Raw genomic sequence first — 18,074 nt, forward strand, 5'->3', positions numbered from 1 at the left:
CTACACTGAGTCAAGTATCTTCTTCTGGAGAATGGCTTATTTACACAGGTACTTCTAGAATAATTAATCTCTCCAGCATAGGCCTTCTCAGTCTCAGATATCCCATGTGTTCCTTCTTGCAGTGTTAATCTTTCCCAAGTCCTCACGTGCTCGAGGTTACTCCCACATTCCTTATACTCATGTACAGTTACAGGCTTACTGCACCAGTGAGCCATTGAGATTGTCATCTAATAGACTGGAAATGTCTGCCTGAAAACCACACCTTGTTAGAATAAACAGTGCCTGAGAAAATTTGCAATTGTATGTATAGCATAACATGTTCTGCAGTGATTTTTGCAAGTTTAACTTTGGGAGCTGAGAAGAGAGTGAAAACTAACTGCCTTGAGTGATACTGGTACTAAAACTTTTTTCCTCCGTTTTACTCTAGAGCTTCCAGATGATGTCCGGGAGCGATGGGAGACCTTCTGTACAAACTCCTTAGGAGAAACTAACAAAAGGAACACCGTGGATCTAGTAGGTTTTGTAAGATGAAGTTTGAAAAGTTACTGCTGTTATAAGGGCATCCTTTTCCCTTCCCATGTGTCAGGGATACGGTTGCACTTCGGCTTTTTCAGCCATCATGCTTCTCAGACAGAATGCCATCAAACCTCTCCAGTAGCTGCACTGTGGCATCGGCACCTCCTTGGTTTCCTTTGCAAATATGGCTGCCTTATTGGTAATTTAATATGGTTTTGCAAGGGTGTTTGGAGTTGGGCTCATATTGTATTGCACCTCACTCTTAAAGTACCACCCAACAGGAAGAGGTCACTTTGGGGTCTTTGTAAATCCAAAACTGCTTGAAGAATTGAGACTCAAATTGCTGAAGCTGGGGTTTTTCATATACAGTATGTAAGCAAGCCTACATACATACAGTTAAAGTGAAACTGTTTCCTGTATCATTGAATGATGCACACAAATACCTACCTCACTTTTAATGAAGAAATATAATTTTGCCTTGATTAAAGTCCTGTCATGACTATTCTGTTCTGCACTGAGTGATTCAGAGTTTACATTGGCCTTTTAAAGGCTAAACACATCTAATTGTGAGGTGCAGAAATAGTCTTAAACAGAGACAGCATTTTCTGTTTGTTTGTATTTAAAGTCAGTGTCAGTGTAACAGCAGTCAGGTCCCTCAACTCAAAATAGGACAAACTTGATTATTTATAAACTGAGGTGGTTGCCTACTTGGGCCTCATTATACTTTTTTTTTTTTTTTTTTAATTTCTCCAAGGATCACTGGTTTCTTTATGGTTTCACTAAGTGGCAATTATACATCACTAATTTGGACCAAAAAATGAATAAAGATTGTTAAATCTGTTCTTAATTTATTAAAATTTTCATGTGAGAGTACAACAATGCAAGATTCACAGCAGAAGGCCATGTGTGAAATAAAAATAATTCAGCACCCTAGAGTTGCCTAATACAGGCATAAAAACAATGAATTCATGGGGTTTTCTGATATCTGTAGTGGATACTAGTCAGAACTGCATTGGATATTTATTCAAGAAAACAATCCATCCTATGAATTTTTTTGATCTATAGCCTTATTGGAAATGGCCCACAGGTTTGCAGTGTGATTCTGGTCCAATTTATCATCTTCATAGCCTCCTGACATTTAGAAATGTAGCGTGGTTTAGGTAAATGTGTGGAACCATTACATTTCTTTGTTTGAGAAAAGCTTTTTCTTGATCCTGGGGTAAAACAACCTGCCACGATAAATAATAACCAAATCTGAGAAACATTAATCCAAAATATAGATTACTAGTGTTGTGCGGTCAGAGTCTCCAGCAGGTTTTCTTTTACAAGTTTTCTCTAGGTCAGTCTAAATTTTTAAGCCAGGTAGAATATTGGATTATTAACTTTCTTTGATATAGATATGCCCCATTCCTTTTAAAACTGTATATCTAACAGAATTCCAGCCGAAGTGGGGCCAACAGAGTTTAATGCTGAATTGTCTCATGTTCAGTTTAAGTTTCTTGAATTAACTGCAAGTCTCTCACAAATGGGGGTCTGATTTCTCCAGGCACACTAACTGGTCTGACATACGCTCTAATTAAAATAGCACTTTTAAGCAAGTTTGCTGTTGGAAGTTCATTGAAATAACTAATCATCGTAAAGATCTCCAATTTTTCATAATTATGGTATCTCTTCCATCAAAAATAAAAAGCCTTTCTTACATTATTACTTTGGGGCCTTTAACACAATTCTTATTTTGAAAATCTTAAATAGTTAAGGAAAGTGATTTCTATGGAGAAAAGGTATGCATTTAAAGATTAATTTGTGTATCCTAATGGTAAATTGCTCCATTCATGAGACATGAAAAATCTCAAGAAGAGAGACATTAGAACTGATAGTGAATACACAATGGGTACTTGTAAACAGCACTAAGTAGCTTCTAATTTTTCTTCTCAAACTGTAAAAACTGTTTCGCTATTGTCTTTGGTAACTACTAGAGCAAGAGTTCAGATACTGGTCTTTTAATCTAGTACTTGCTTGAGCCTACTGACTGTGTTTAAATGAAGAGCTTGATAAGAATCCTGAAGTGTTTTTCTTGCAGATATGCCTAAATTTGGTTTCAAGCCCATTCAGTTAGCTGGAATTTTGACTTGAGAGTTTAAGTGTTTACTTTGGTTTGATTTTATTTGTGTTTTAGTTACCTGTTTACAGATTTACTAGTTAAAATTTAAGAAACTTGAAGTTGAAACAAAAGTGATTGGGATTGTGTTTAATCCTGAACAGATGGTTTTGGTAGACTAGAAAGCAAGATCCGATGACATGATTTACTCCGTTCTATATTATAATGCCTAATTGAGGCCTAAAACAAATTTTCAAGTGAAAAATATACCATATGCACAATCCACACTATAATTTATAAGTAATTTGCAGTTTACTGTTGAATTGTTCCAAGGATTCATTTGGTTACTTAAGTTGTTTAAAACAAGTAGTATTCCATTCCCCTGTGGGGCCATGAATTAAAAAACATTGCATAGAAAAATCTTGCTGTTTTGTTTTTACACTTTTATAATTCTTTCTTTGATCTCAGATTATGGGTAGTTTTTAGGGGGTGAAACTGATTTGTTATGCGTGAATTGAATGTTAAAGATATTATTTTTTAGGCTGTCATATTTGTTTCAGAAAGTGGATAATTTGTTTCAAAATAGCAAATAAAGGAATTGGCCCCTTTTCTCTATGCCAGTGGTTTTCAACCTTTTTTCATTTGCTGACCCTTAAAGTTTGAATGGAGCTGGACCCCTTTGGAAGTTCAACCTGTGGTCTGTTGGCTCCTGCTGTAAAAATCATAGACTAAAAACTGATTGAACAAAATTCAGCTATAAACATTGCTTGTTCTCGGCACGGCATTTCACATTGTGTGAGAGAGGGCACTAAACTGTGGGCTTCTACAGTAATGACATCACTTCTGGGGTTTGACCTGTAGGTGGGGGTATTCACATACCTTTAATCAGCTAAACGGAACACAGTGGTTTGAGCATTGGCCTGCTAAACCCAGGGTTGTGAGTTCAATCCTTGAGGAGGCCACTTAGGGATCTGGGGCAAAAATTGGTCCTGCTAGTGAAGGCAGGGGGCTGGACTCGATGACCTTTCAAGGTCCCTTCCAGTTCTAAGAGATTGGTTTATTTTCATAGTCACCTTTTACGGACCCCTTAGCAGGGCCTTAACCAGAGTGGGATAGCTGCCCAGGGTGCAAAATCATGGAGGTGGAAAAAATGGGGTGTGAAAATAATGAAAAGTGGCAAGGGGTGCAAATGTGCTTGCTCACCGTGGACACTAAAATGCCTAGTTTTGGCTCTGTGGGTCCGCAGACCACAGGTTGAAAACAACTGCGCTATGCAGTGTTTTAGTTTTCGTAGAAGCATTACTAAGCCTGATCTTAGTAAAGTTACCGGGTTCTGAGAATTAATTAGGAATTGTAGGCACTCAGCACTTCTGAGGATCAAGACCCTGATGTGTAACTGTAAAAATGTGGGGGGTTTTGTTTTTTTTTTAATTTTGGGGTTTTTTAAATCTGTTTTTTCCCCCTTGTTAAATCGTCTCCAGATTTATGGGCACATAGCAATTGCTATATTGGACACTGGTGAGGCAAGACAGTGGCTGACTCCAGCAGTGGCCAGTGCTTCAGTGGAAAGCAAATTCAGCTTCCACCCTCAAAAACAGTGTTCTTCTTCAACTGTGTAGTGCTGTAACTGGGTAAAAGATGTTTTGATTCACAGTGGATGAATGCTACACTTAATTGGTAGAAGCAGCAAAGAATCCTGTGGCACCTTATAGACTAACAGACGTTTTGCAGCATGAGCTTTCGTGGGTGAATACCCACTTCTTCGGATGCAAGTGGTGGAAATTTCCTGGGGCAGGTATATATAAGCAAGCAAGAAGCAAGCTAGAGATAACGAGGTTAGATCAATCAGGGTGGATGAGGCCCTGTTCTAGCAGCTGAGGTGTGAAAACCAAGGGAGGAGAAACTGGTTCTGTAATTGGCAAGCCATTCACAGTCTTTGTTTAGTCCTGAGCTGATGGTGTCAAATTTGCAGATGAACTGGAGCTCAGCAGTTTCTCTTTGAAGTCTGGTCCTAAAGTTTTTTTGCTATAGGATGGCCACCTTAAGATCTGCTATTGTGTGGCCAGGGAGGTTGAAGTGTTCTCCTACAGGTTTTTGTATATTGCCATTCCTAATGTCTGATTTGTGTCCTTTTATCCTTTTCCTTAGAGACTGTCCAGTTTGGCCGATGTACATAGCAGAGGGGCATTGCTGGCATATGATGGCATATATTACATTGGTGGAAGTGCAGGTGAATGAACCGGTGATGTTGTGGCTGATCTGGTTTGGTCCTGTGATGGTGTTGCTGGTGTAGATATGTGGGCAGAGTTGGCATCGAGGTTTGTTGCATGGATTGGTTCCTGAGCTAGAGTTACTATGGTGCGGTGTGCAGTTGCTGGTGAGAATATGCTTCAGATTGGCAGGTTGTCTGTGGGCGAGAACTGGTCTGCCACCCAAGGCCTGTGAAAGTGTGGGATCATTGTCCAGGATGGGTTGTAGATCCCTGATGATGCGTTGTAGGGGTTTTAGCTGGGGACTGTATGTGATGGCCAGTGGAGTCCTGTTGGTTTCTTTCTTGGGTTTGTCTTCCAGTAGGAGGCTTCTGGGTACACGTCTGGCTCTGTTGATCTGTTTCCTTATTTCCTCGTGTGGGTACTGTAGTCTTGAGAATGCTTGGTGGAGATTTTCTAGGTGTTGGTCTCTGTCTGCGGGGTTAGAGCAGATACGGTTGTACCTCAGTGCTTGGCTGTAGACAATGGATCTTGTGGTGTGTCCGGGATGGAAGCTGGAGGCATGAAGGTAGGCATAGCGGTTGGTAGGTTTTCGGTATAGGGTGGTGTTGATGTGACCATCACTTATTTGCACCGTGGTGTCTAGGAAGTGGACCTCCCGTGTTGATTGGTCCAGGCTGAGGTTGATGGAGGGGTGGAAGCTGTTGAAATCGTGGTGGAATTTTTCCAGAGTCTCCTTCCCATGGGTCCAGATGATGAAGATGTCATCGATGTAGCGTAGGTAGAGAAGGGGCGTGAGTGGACGGGAGCTGAGGAAGCGTTGTTCCAGGTCGGCCATAAAAATATTGGCATATTGTGGGGCCATATGGGTGCCCATAGCGGTGCCACTGATCTGGAGATATATATTGTCAGCAAATTTGAAATAGTTGTGTGTGAGGATAAAGCCACAGAGCTCAGCAACCAGGTGTGCTGTGGCATCATCAGGGATACTGTTCCTGACAGCTTGTATTCCATCAGTATGTGGGATGTTTGTGTAGAGAGCCTCTACATCCATGGTGGTCAGGATGGTGTTTTCTGGAAGGTCACCAATGCATTGTAGTTTCCTCAGGATAAACGTCTGTTAGTCTATAAGGTGCCACAGGATTCTTTGCTGCTTCTACAGAACCAGACTAACACGGCTACCCCTCTGATACTTAATTGGTAGAATTGTTAATAAGCACACCTTCATGGAAGAACTTCCTTATTAACTGGAATAATTTCATATTGTATCTAAATGGTAAGATACAGTTTTGCTCCTGTCCTGTTTGGCCAGTTTGACTTATTAAGTAGCATCCACTGAAGGAACTCTAGAGTTAGTTTTGCTAGATGTTAAAGATGGAATTATTCACTAAAGGTGTCAAACACTAATGTAATGACTGGTGACATGCAAATATAATGTTAGTGGATGAAATATATGCATTTACAGTTGGAATAGTGTGTTTGCTGGTCTAAAAATGAAAGTAATGACCTTGTATAATAATTCTAATCTACACAAAGCCTTTTGTTTAATTAAATAGCTGTCTAAACTTTTTTGTCTAGGTTACTACCTGCCACATTCATTCATCCAGCGATGATGAAATTGACTTTAAAGAAACTGGTTTTTCACAAGATTCTTCTTTGCAGCAAGTGAGTTAAATTCATTTAACAGTGTTGTTCACAGGTGTGCCTTCTTTGTAAAAGTAGCTTTTCTGTGGGATTTTTGTCTTTGGGGATGGGTGGCTGCATTTGATGCAAAACATTTGGAGAATTCAGTGGTGAAACAGGAAAGTGTATAAAAAATGTAGGCAGTGTGCAGTTTAAAGTTCTATACATATTTATAGTTTGCTAATTGACAATGTTACAGGATTTAATATGGTAATGCCACACAAGTGAGTGGTGTTTTTGAGAGCACCAACTAACTGTATAGCAGTCTACTTGAGTTAGCACTTTCATTTAGAAAATAGTTTTTGGAAGCACTTCTGGTACTTTGCCATTTTTGATGGGTGAAGGGTGACAGCTATTCTGTACTAGCATCATTCCATTTGCAATGTACATCTTCTTTATTCCTCTGTTGGCACTGGAGGAAAGTGAAAGCTGTCAAAATCTGAATACAGTGTACATTGATTTAGATCTCCAATCCTGAAGGTGCTATAGATTCAAGATACTAAACAAAAGTTATTTAAATTGCTGCTTGTACCATTAGCTGTTTATAACTGCCTCAACCCAAGTACTACAGTCTGTAGTTCTTAAAGTTTATATACCTTTATCATTTATATAAAGTGCAGTTGTTCCAAAAGTTTGCTTGAGGTTTTTGTTAATTTTAGAAATAATTAACTTTTTCATGTCTGATATTTCAGTGATTTATTGCATCTTAGTTGCACCATTCTAAATTTGATGGGGTTGGTGTCTTCAGCAAGGTAGCAGCTTCTGTAGGAATGTGGAATCTTTTAGAAACCCTTCATAGTCTTCAAGCACCATCTTCTAACTGTGTACTTCAGTGTGAGCTCTGCCTAGTCTGTCACAGCAACTGCATGTGTTTAGGTAGTTAATCTAACAGAAATGCAGATGGACCATTGCTGTTGCATGCTATATGGGATAATGGTGTAACACAATCTTTTTAGTGTCTTAAAAGAGTTTGTAACGAGGCTTCTTGTCCTTTTTAAGCCTAGAATAGAGAACTGTACCTTGATATAGTGTCTTCTGTAGAAAACTGAGTATGACGTGAAAGACAGTAGACTGGAGACACCATTGTAAGGAAGTATCAGAGGGGTAGCCGTGTTAGTCTGGATCTGTAAAAGCAAAACGTCTGTTAGTCTATAAGGTGCCACAGGATTCTTTGCTGCATTGTAAGGAAGAGCAGATCAGTTTTCCAGAATAAGTGGAAGCACTGTAATGTTTAGTGCACTGGTAGTCTTTTTTTCCTTCTACTCTTCTGATCTTCTGGGAACCTATTAACCTTTTTTAGGTGGGTTTACTTTGTTTGCCAGATTTACTGAGGCCCAGACTAAAACAGGCAGCCTCCAGCTTTCTTTTCTTCAGCTTCCTGACCAAGTCTCATTCTAATGTTCGATTTCTCTCTAATGAAGAATCCTCAGTCCAGAAGTGTCTTAATTCTGTCTGTCTCTGATCAGTGGAATGCCTCAGTCAGTTCTGTCATCAGAAATAATTTTAAAACTCTATCATTTTGAAAGAAACTTTCATTAATTCATTCTCAGGACAGTTTTTTTTTAAAAGACCTTCCTTACTTTAAATATTAGGGGGAGAGTCTGCTGCCTCATGACTGAAATTTGTTCTCCCAATTTGCAAAGCGCACGTCAGGAAAGAATTTATAATGCACACATAAGTAATCCCAAACATTGAGCTCTGTGGGCAAAATTTAAGACTCCATCAAATCTAGTGCTGGTAAGAGTGGTAGTGATATTGTAGACCATCTGCTGGCATTTTTACTACTGTGTTGTCTGGACCTGCTGTGAGCAAAGTTAGATGACTTAGTGGTTAAAAATTCTGACAACCAACCAGTGTACACTAATGCTCCTACAATTGCTAGCACCAGCGGAGCTGTGCTGATGCTTGTGCAGCATCATGAGATTTCCAGAAAGTTGGTGATATAGGCATAGTTAAGGAATAAATACAAGTCTGCATAACTGAATATGAAAAGTGGTGTTTTCCTTTTCCTGAAAATCTCTCCAAATTTATCTTCAAAGACCTAAGTAAAATCTCAGGCTGCCCTAAATGAGAACACCTAAAGTAGATTTGATCCTGATGACTCAGGCAAAAGGGATCTTTTCGCAGGCAAAATGTTTTTCTTTATTGGATGGAGAAATCATTCCTTTTTATAAAGTAAATCTTCAGACATGTTTCATAACTTTTCACACCTGACTTCTAACTTAATTTATGATGCCATAAAGACGTTAGGCCTGCTCTGCTACCTTTTTTTTAAGGATTTTTAAAGGTAAAATTGACTCCCCCCTCCTGCTTGATGAGCTTTGTTTAGGGAAGTTCATGACAAACCCTAGAAATGGTACCACCAAGAAGGGTCTCATGCTGTAAATCTTTCTGCCGATCCCTTTATTTTAAGGGCAACAAGCAGAAGTATATCAGCGATTCCATTCATTTTTCACTTTGTAAAGCTTGTATCTGCCTTTTGGCCTGTCAAAATGTCAGCAGGTTCTGACTCTTGGCTAACTATGTCTTGGAACGCTTCTCTAGCATGCTCTTTCCCACTATTACGCTTTAAAAGATACTGTCACTAGGATGACTTACATATTTGATAAAACAGAAGTTGCTGCCTACACTTATTTCACTTGAAAACTGATAGAATTTTAAAAATCTAATTGACTTTTCACCATTAATTTAGTTTTTTTCATCATTCCATTTATCATTAACAACACCCTTATGAATGTCTTCTCATCCACATGCATTCAGTAATAAGTTCTCTTCATCCATAGCTATCAAAGTACTTTACAGAAGAAGTGTTTAGTGCCTTTCTAAAACCTAGTAATGCTTTATATGGACAGTCAGCGCAGGAAGAACAAAGGTCTAATATTACTAGGCCAGCCATATGTTTTGCCCAATGTAGTGCTATCTACTATAAAAGACCTGAGGGATTGATTGGCACTTGTGAATGTTTCAGGTCAAAATTCTACCTGAAACACATGCAAAAAGGCAGGCTTCTCCAGTGGCTGCTTGGATGGAGGTTCCCCTTATTCACTCCTAATCCCAGGAGTGTAGAAAGTTGCCATTGTATCCCTCTCCTTCCTCATCACTGCCCTGTTTTATCTTCCTCCATAATTTCCTGTCCCCAACCCTGTGTTTGTTTTTCTTCCCTCTGCCATCACCTATTCCTCTACCTTGCCTTCTCAGTACCTCCTTTTCAGGCCATCTCTGGCTTCTCATATTCCCATGTCCTGTCTAGCTGACTAACCATACAGTCCAGAGAGTGGCTGTCTTCCCTGAGGGTAACCTGGGTTAAGTTTCATTGAAAACACAATGAGGTTGCAGTCTCCCTTCAACATGCGAAGTCTGTAGAGAATGGTGACTGTTTTGGCAGAGAGCAGTTTGGCTTCAGCCCCACTGAAAATAAGTTATTTTAAATAAGGGAAATTTCACAAGTTTTAAAGCCAGTAATCTGAGGTCTGTTGAGACTTTATTTAAAAAACAAAAAGAACCTTAAACCCCCCAAATCTCATGAAATTTGTGACAAAATTGTGAGAGTTGGCAACATTAAATTTAGATGTGTGGTATGTCTGCATTAACTCTTCTGGTTTCCACTTGTGTTTTTTGGGGGGGTAATGGAGAGATACTGTTAGATCTTATAGTTGAAATTGATAACTTCTTACCCACACATTTTTTTCTATTTATAACAATGCCCTGCTCTCCCCTCTTCCCTGAGTCATGTGGTTTAAAAATTTCATGTTGACAAGGTTGAAGGCAGTTTTTCTCCGGTACCTAATAAGCTGTCCTGTCACAGTGTGTCCTGGGAAATGCATTTGGAAAGGTGGTATTTAAGACCACATGTAGAGTGAAGATTAACTTTCCTATTAGAGCTGCTACCAAGCTGGCATCAAAGCCATCAAATGTGGGTCAGTGTATATTCAGTGGGCTGAGATAATTTATAGATTTAAAACAAATTAATTTATAACCCCCTGTGTTTAGATTAACGCAATTTATTTCTGGAGCAAAATGGGCAAATAGTGTTCAGAGTATTATTAGAATCTTTATATCACTGTCGTTGGTCCTGGGATTGCCAGGCCTTTTCTGATTATCAGATGCAACAAATGACGTCCAATTTTATTGACCAGTTTGGCTTCAACGATGAGAAGTTTGCTGATCAAGATGACATCGGGAAGTGAGTATGACTTTATGCTGGTTTTAATTTGGGATTTTCTTCTTTATTGCATCATTTCACATTTGACTGTGTCCCAGTAATTAATTGCAGCCTTGACTGATGATGAGCTGTCTGCATTTGGCCTTGTTTATCAGCACTAACATGGTCAGTTCTTATACTGGGTGCTTCAGGAAGAGCAGATTAGCTTCCCCGAGCAATTTTTCAGAGCAACACTATTATTTCTTTTGTCCTCCCAACCCACAGTAGCTATATAAGAGAACACATTGCTTGTGACTATATAACTAGACTTCTTAATAGCATACTTAACCTATGGATCTGTTCTCTTATTCACAAGACCCTTGGCATATGGCTCTGGTGTGGGCAGAATTCATAGATGGGATAGTTTTTAGGCATAGTAGATAGACATGGGGTATATTCTACACCATGGTGCATAGCAGAAATTAACTTTTCCTAGCAAAGTTGGCAGGAGCAACACATCCATGAGTGTTTTCTGTAGGGGACAGTAAGGAAGGGCTTCATAAATCTATCTGTTCGAGAGCAAAGCAGTTCAGACATACACTTCTACAGTTAAGGTAAGTGAAGAACTTAAAAATGGGAACAGTTTTAGTCTAGGTAAAATACAACCCAAGAATCTTTAGGATGATCCCTATTTCTTAGAAAAAAAGAAAAAAGGACCATGCTTTTGAGAATCCCTCTTGGAAAAGGAGTAAATTGGAGCTGGTGATAAGTTTTAGTTTCTATCTAATCCCCATATTTTATTAAATTGATTTAAGTGTGCATGGCACAAAGTATCCGTTTTAAAACAAATCCAAGACAGCAGTTAAATATTTAAGGCAGATTAGTGTTGTCATACTGATTATTGATACCTTACTGTAGCTTGTCCTACAAAACAGTATGGGAAACTAATTGAGGTTGACTCCTGCCTTCTCAACAGGGAAGGGAATTGTATATGAAACCTCTGAGTGCAGAGATGAAGATTCACTGTCAGGAGGTGGAAGTCTGTAGAAAAGAGGTCAATTTAAGTTAGTTAAATATACTTGGATAGCAGTATTTTTGGTATACACCTGCCATAGGAGCTAGCACACTATACTGCTTGGGTGAGTCTGTCAAGAAGATGACACATAATTAACAAGATGCTTATATAAATATAATGCAGACCCCTTGAGGTGTGCACTCTGCCTAGATGTTGTGCCTCTAGCTACCACTGTGAATTTGATCCCTGATATCGCCCATCAGAAACCACATGACTCTCATAAAAAAAAATCATATATATGAGTTACTTCATTGCTTGTAATCTTACCTACTTTCTAGCTGTAAATGCTGGCTATTCTTTAGTTAGTTGCATGGTGGTTCAATTATGTGATTCTAGTCCTTTTATGTGAAAGGAATATTGTTAAAATTGTTGGGCCTAAAAATTGATCTGCTTTGACTTTGAAGGTCATATCTAACGAATTGTAAATGCTGTTTCTCTTCTACCCCCTCCTCCAACAGATCTTTAATGCTGTGAGGATTTAGGGGAAGATTAACAAATGCACAGCTAACTTTAAACTCACTCATATATGTGCTTAAAGAGAGAATACCTGTGAATTGTCCTGAAAGGCTGGCAGACTTTCCCCCCTATTTCACACCTGCAGGAAGGGTATTTTAGACATGAGGAGTACTGAATGTTTGCAGTCCTTAAGATGAAACTCTGCAGGTGGGCTCACTGTGGAGAGGTCAGTTTTTAGGCCTAAAAGGACAATAAATGTTAGTTTTTGAACTTAGTATTTTACATGTGAAATTTGTTTTCCTTTCTGTTCACTAGTCAGTAAGAAAAGGGTCATCAGGTTTCTTTGCGCAGGAAATAAGTTTACAATTAATGTTGACACTTTACATTTAGGGTCCAGTCTTCTAAAAGAATCTGCCTTGGTGGACCATTATGTCTTCAGAGTCTCCCTGAAGTCCGTGGGCAGGTGTAAAATCTGCCTGCATGGATCTCTTTGATGGACTTAGGGCCTTAGTTGACAACTCATTTTTTAAAATTTATTCTGTCAGTTTGTAGACATTCCTTGGAACTGTGTATTCACTATTTTTCTATTTTAAAAATAGATAAAGAAATTGAGATGTGTGGTGTTTGACCACATTACATGCATTTAGTTATTTTATTTGGATTTATTTTGTCCGTGTATCTGATAAAAGGTAGCCATTTTTTATATTATTGACTTAATTGCCTTGTAAGATTTTGTGCATGGAAAACATCCCATGATTTGATAAATTGTTTAACTGAATGATAGTAGGAGGCATGTTTCTCCTAAACACACACTTCCTTGCTGCATGGGAAATTGCTACTAAAGTTTTATAGTATCAGAGGGGTAGCCGTGTTAGTCTGGATCTGTAAAAGTGGCAAAGAGTTCTGTGGCACCTTAACAAACGTATTGGAGCATGAGCTTTCGTGGGTGAATACCCACTTCATCGGATGCATGTAGTGGAAATTTCCAGAGGCAGGTATAAAAATGCAAGCAAGAATCAGGCTAGAGATAACGAGGTTAGTTCAATCAGGGAGGGTGAGGCCCTCTTCTAGCAGTTGAGGTGTGAACACCAAGGGAGGAGAAACTGCTTTTGTAGTTGGCTAGCCATTCGCAGTCTTTGTTTAATCCTGAGCTGATGGTGTCAAATTTGCAGATGAACTGAAGCTCAGCAGTTTCTCTTTGAAGTCTGGACACAAATCAGATGTTAGGGATGGCAATATACAAAAACCTGTAGGAGAACACTTCAGTCTCCCTGAACACACAATAGCAGATTTAAAGGTAGCCAGTCTGGTCTTGAAGTTTTTTTTGCTGAAGGATGGCTACCTTTAAATCTGCTATAGTGTGTTCAGGGAGACTGAAGTGTTCTCCTACAGGTTTTTGTATATTGCCATCCCTAACATCTGATTTGTGTCCAGACTTCAAAGAGAAACTGCTGAGCTTCAGTTCATCTGCAAATTTGACACCATCAGCTCAGGATTAAACAAAGACTGTGAATGGCTAGCCAACTACAAAAGCAGTTTCTCCTCCCCTGGTGTTCACACCTCAACTGCTAGAAGAGGGCCTCACCCTCCCTGATTGAACTAACCTCGTTATCTCTAGCCTGATTCTTGCTTGCATTTTTATACCTGCCTCTGGAAATTTCCACTACATGCATCCGAAGAAGTGGGTATTCACCCACGAAAGCTCATGCTCCAATACGTTTGTTAGTCTATAAGGTGCCACAGAACTCTTTGCCGCTTTTAAGTTTTATAGTTTTAAGTCCTCTTAATATTCTTGCGCAGTAAAGAGTTGAGTATGAAAATGTCTCTGTATATGTTGTGTACATTTCAGCATCTTTTTTGCTTTTAGTACATAAATCTGTACTTTTTTTTGCAGTGTCTCTTTTGATCGAGTGTCAGATATCAACTTTACCCTCAATACAAATGAAAGTGTGAGTATACGTTCCTGCTGCTATCATGACTTCTTTTGTGCTTGAGAGTGGACTGCTAAACAAATAATAAAACTTTAAAACTTGTCTTCAGCATGTAGGATGGTGGTGGGTCAAATGATTCTTTTCACTATTATCTTGAGGAGTAGCTCATCCACCCACTTTCTTGTAATGATGTAAAGCCTCTGTGTCATTGGGAAACTTGATCACTGCTTTCTATATCAGCTTCTGAGCAGAGCCATTTTCACTTTAAGGTATGACCAGATACAAGTGCTTCTGTTAGCCGGCTCTAAAAGGAAAGGCAGCAAAAAGCTGCCTGTTTGCTGTGGTAGAGGTGCCTCAGAGCTTGTCTGCACAGTGCAGCATAGCATACTAGAGGGATGTGTGTCAATGTGTTATGTGCTAACTGGCCCTTGTAGACCCATGCTGGCATGCTCTAGGACAGTGCTGCTCAAACTTTTCCAGATGCGCTGCCCTGTCTGCTGCCGCCATTCCCGCCCCCAACCATTACTGCCCAGTCAAGGCTTCCTCAGGAGCAGACCTTGGACTGAAGGCAGAGCTGGGGGAGGAGCTGGGGCTAGAGGCGAGCTGGTCTGGGGACGGAGAAGGAATGAGGGCAGAGCTGGGCTGAGGATGGAGTGTGGAGTGGAGCTGTGGGTGAGAGCAGAGCTGGGCCTGGAGGTGGAGCTGGACTGTGGTCTGAATGGGGTTGGAGACTGAGCTGATCTGGGGGTGTAGCAGGGCTGGAAGCATGGCATTCCCTTCCCATCCCCTATGGGGGATGGTCCTGTCATCCTTTCTGTGCCCTCTAAGGAGACGTGCCCCACACTTTGAGAACCACTGCTTTAGGAGTTCCCTAGCTCACGGTACTGTTGTATTTGTTGACAGTACTAAGTTAGTACACCCTAGGGAACATGCCAGCAGCATCTGTGTGAGACAGTTACTGCACAACATGTTGGTGTATTTTAGAAATTACACTGCTTTAGTGCATATTGCTGCACTGGGTAGACAAGCCCTCAGATTCAGGAATAGACTCTGGGCCTGTGCTGTTTGCTTATTCAGTTTATAGTGTGTGGGTAGTAGCTGCTCAATCTTCCACCAAAATGCAAAGTATGGTCTTAGCCAGCAAGGTAAAAGGAATAAGGGGACAGAAGTGTAAAGATCTTTCCCCAGAAAATGTTTCTCTGGTATGCTAACCTCTCCCTCCTTGACTGTGTGTGCCTCTCCCTTCAACCTCCCGCCACTCCCCCCAAAAATATGGAGCATTCTTTGGTGCAGTGAGCTGAGAGAGAATCCACAATGGGAAAAATGTCACCAAAACTTCATGTTCTTTAGCTATGTCCAGGGGAGTGAGCAGGAAATGGTAAAACAGGCACCCTTGTAGGGCAGAGTTTCCTGAACTGCCCTCATAGAAAACTTAGTCAAAGCTGATTAATCCAAATCTGAGCGCATATCTTATTCATGGGATATAGTGTCGGCTCTTTATATGCACCTTTATCCTTTTCTGAGACTATATTAAAATTGTTTAACCATAGAAATAAGATGGAGTAATGTACAGTTTGTGAATGGTCTTTACTCCTGTTCATATTTTTGCGTTGTGTTCTGCTGTAGGGGAATATTGCATTGTTTGAGGCATGCTGTAAGGAGAGAATACAGCAGTTTGATGATGGTGGTTCTGATGAAGAAGATATATGGGAAGAAAAACACATTGCGTTTACACCAGAATCCCAGAGACGATCCAGGTGAATAGTGTTTGTTTTCCATCCAATTTGTAGTACAGAAGAACCTCACTGTTCTCACTGAGTACAACTGTTGGTACAGATTCTTGACCGCTTGGAAGGCCTGCCTAACAAAGAGAATTCAGACACAAATTGAGTAGTTGCTGCTGTTCTTAAATAACTTATTAGAGGATGGGCCCAGCGCACCTGTCCCTTCCATCTTTTGCCTCTGTAAGAGGTTTAGGCAAAAACCCTCTTTGCTACTCAGCACTTCTTCAGCTTTCCTTTTTTCTTCCATCCTTGCTCCTTTCCTCCACTGCCACTTGGTCCAAACCTCTGCAGTCATCCTCCTGGTTATGATTTTCAGAGGCACTGAGCTGTCCAGCCCAAGGAGCCTGCCTTCCCTTCAGCATGCTACACCAGCAGGAGGCCAGTGTACTCAGGCTCTGTAGTGCCAAGGATCCCCTCCTTGTGCTGCAGTAATGGAGATTTTTTTTTCAAAGAGCAGATTATGGGGAATCTGTTTTCCCCAGTGCTTCCACTGCCCCTTCAGCTTTCTACTCAGTCATCCAGTGTTTCCTTTCAGGGGTCTCTTTGGAATGTCTCCTCTGACCTTTGCACAGTAGCACCATATGCCCTATTGTCTGTTCTCCCTCCACTTGCAAATACCTGTGACCAGGAATTTGTGCCAGGCCATTATGTTGCTGCTATATTTAGGAATGTGTATAGGGCCAGGTTACCAGTGCTCTGATGTCCATGCAGAAGTGAAGGAACAACCTGGATGTCAGTCTGGAAGGGAAGAGGTGTGGGGAAGCTGTTGCCCTGCTCTCCTTAGGACTACTTCTGGGCTTCCTCTGGCATTTGCAGCGCCCCATGTGGAACAAATTAAGAAATCCATCTCTGCTTTTTTGCCTGTTGTTTGGCCTGGCCCGTAGCTATACTCCCTCCACTTTCCTATTTGCCCTTGCATGAGGGCAGTAGCAGCCATCTTTCCTTTCCCTTGTTGCTGTGGGAGAGGAGATGGGTCAGTTAACTTTGTCAAGTCAAAAAACACCCTAAAATCTTCATTCTTTCTGGCAGTGCTGAAGAATAAGTTTAATAGCTAATGCTGCAGTGTAGTACCAGCTGATCCCTCAATGTTTATGGTCAGACTTGCCTCATTCCTACATGCTAACTTGATTTGCAGTTCTGTTTTAATCTTGGGAAAACTCCACTAGCCTAATGCACCCCAGGGAATTCCTTCTCAGTAATGAATGTAAACAATCCCTTTATTTTGTGAAGCTCGGGCAGTACGGACAGTGAAGAAAGTACAGACTCTGAAGAAGAGGATGGAACAAAACAAGACTTGTTTGAATCAAATACCAATACAGAAGACAAAATGGAAGTGGACTTAAATGAACGTAGGTGGTTTTTATCTTACCGCCTCCATCTGCATAGATTACCTGATGGAGGAATTAGATTGCAAGTTATGTGGGAAAATGTAATGGTCATTCATTTAAGTGCTAGCGCATAGTTCAATTTTGTCTTCCTTGCCACTTTATTGAGGTCCCTGCAGTTTAATATCTCACGTTTGCAACATGAGGTTTTCTGAGCAAAGTCCTAGTAGCAGGATGTGAGTGTTGTCAAGTATGAGCACCTCAGGTGCCTGGCTGAGTCAGACATGTGGTAGTGTAGTATTCTATTTATAAAATGGGTTTGGGGTTGTTTTTTTTAAAAGAAAGTATTTTTTCCCCAAAAGGGATGTGTAGTTTAAACAAGTTTGAATCTGTTTAAAACTGATAAAAGCTTTGGAGACCATCAGTCTAAACCATTTGATATCTTTACTGAAACTAGTGAAAGTAAAAATTTGGCTGTGAGCAGAAAATACGTACCCGTTTCAGACAAACTTTTACTCCATGCTGGTTCTTTTTTAGTAGTTTTACACAGGTGCCAACCAGTGACTTTAAATGTCTGTATCTACAGCTCATGTTTTAAGTCATTAGACTTCTAGGGGCTCTTAAGCCTGGTTTGAACACACAGTTGTACCTGTTTTACTAAAGGCACGACTTTATTTTTTACTGATTTAGTAAAAGTGGTGCAATTTTGTTTGTAGATAATTCTTATCAGTTTAAACTTGGATTAGGTCAGTTTGGGTCGCATCAGTAAATTCACAGGTGCAAGCTAAACTGATATAACCTCTTTTAAATTGAGAGTCCACACATACAAGTTGCACTGATTTAATAACTGATTTA

At 40.2% G+C, this 18,074-nt stretch overlaps 1 protein-coding gene across 1 annotated transcript in view; it reads left to right on the forward strand.

Annotated features, from left to right (window-relative positions):
- PPP6R3 (protein phosphatase 6 regulatory subunit 3) overlaps positions 1-18,074 on the forward strand; it is a 136,742-nt gene that overhangs the window by 97,931 nt on the left and 20,737 nt on the right. Inside the window, exons 18-23 of the mRNA XM_045013936.1 lie at positions 428-513; positions 6,403-6,489; positions 10,593-10,690; positions 14,074-14,128; positions 15,737-15,867; positions 17,125-17,243. Coding sequence (XP_044869871.1) covers positions 428-513; positions 6,403-6,489; positions 10,593-10,690; positions 14,074-14,128; positions 15,737-15,867; positions 17,125-17,243 — 576 coding nt within the window. The remainder of the gene's footprint in view (positions 1-427; positions 514-6,402; positions 6,490-10,592; positions 10,691-14,073; positions 14,129-15,736; positions 15,868-17,124; positions 17,244-18,074) is intronic.

The sequence above is a fragment of the Mauremys mutica genome, chromosome 4, assembly GCF_020497125.1.
Source record: "Mauremys mutica isolate MM-2020 ecotype Southern chromosome 4, ASM2049712v1, whole genome shotgun sequence".
Taxonomy (NCBI): Eukaryota; Metazoa; Chordata; order Testudines; family Geoemydidae; genus Mauremys; species Mauremys mutica.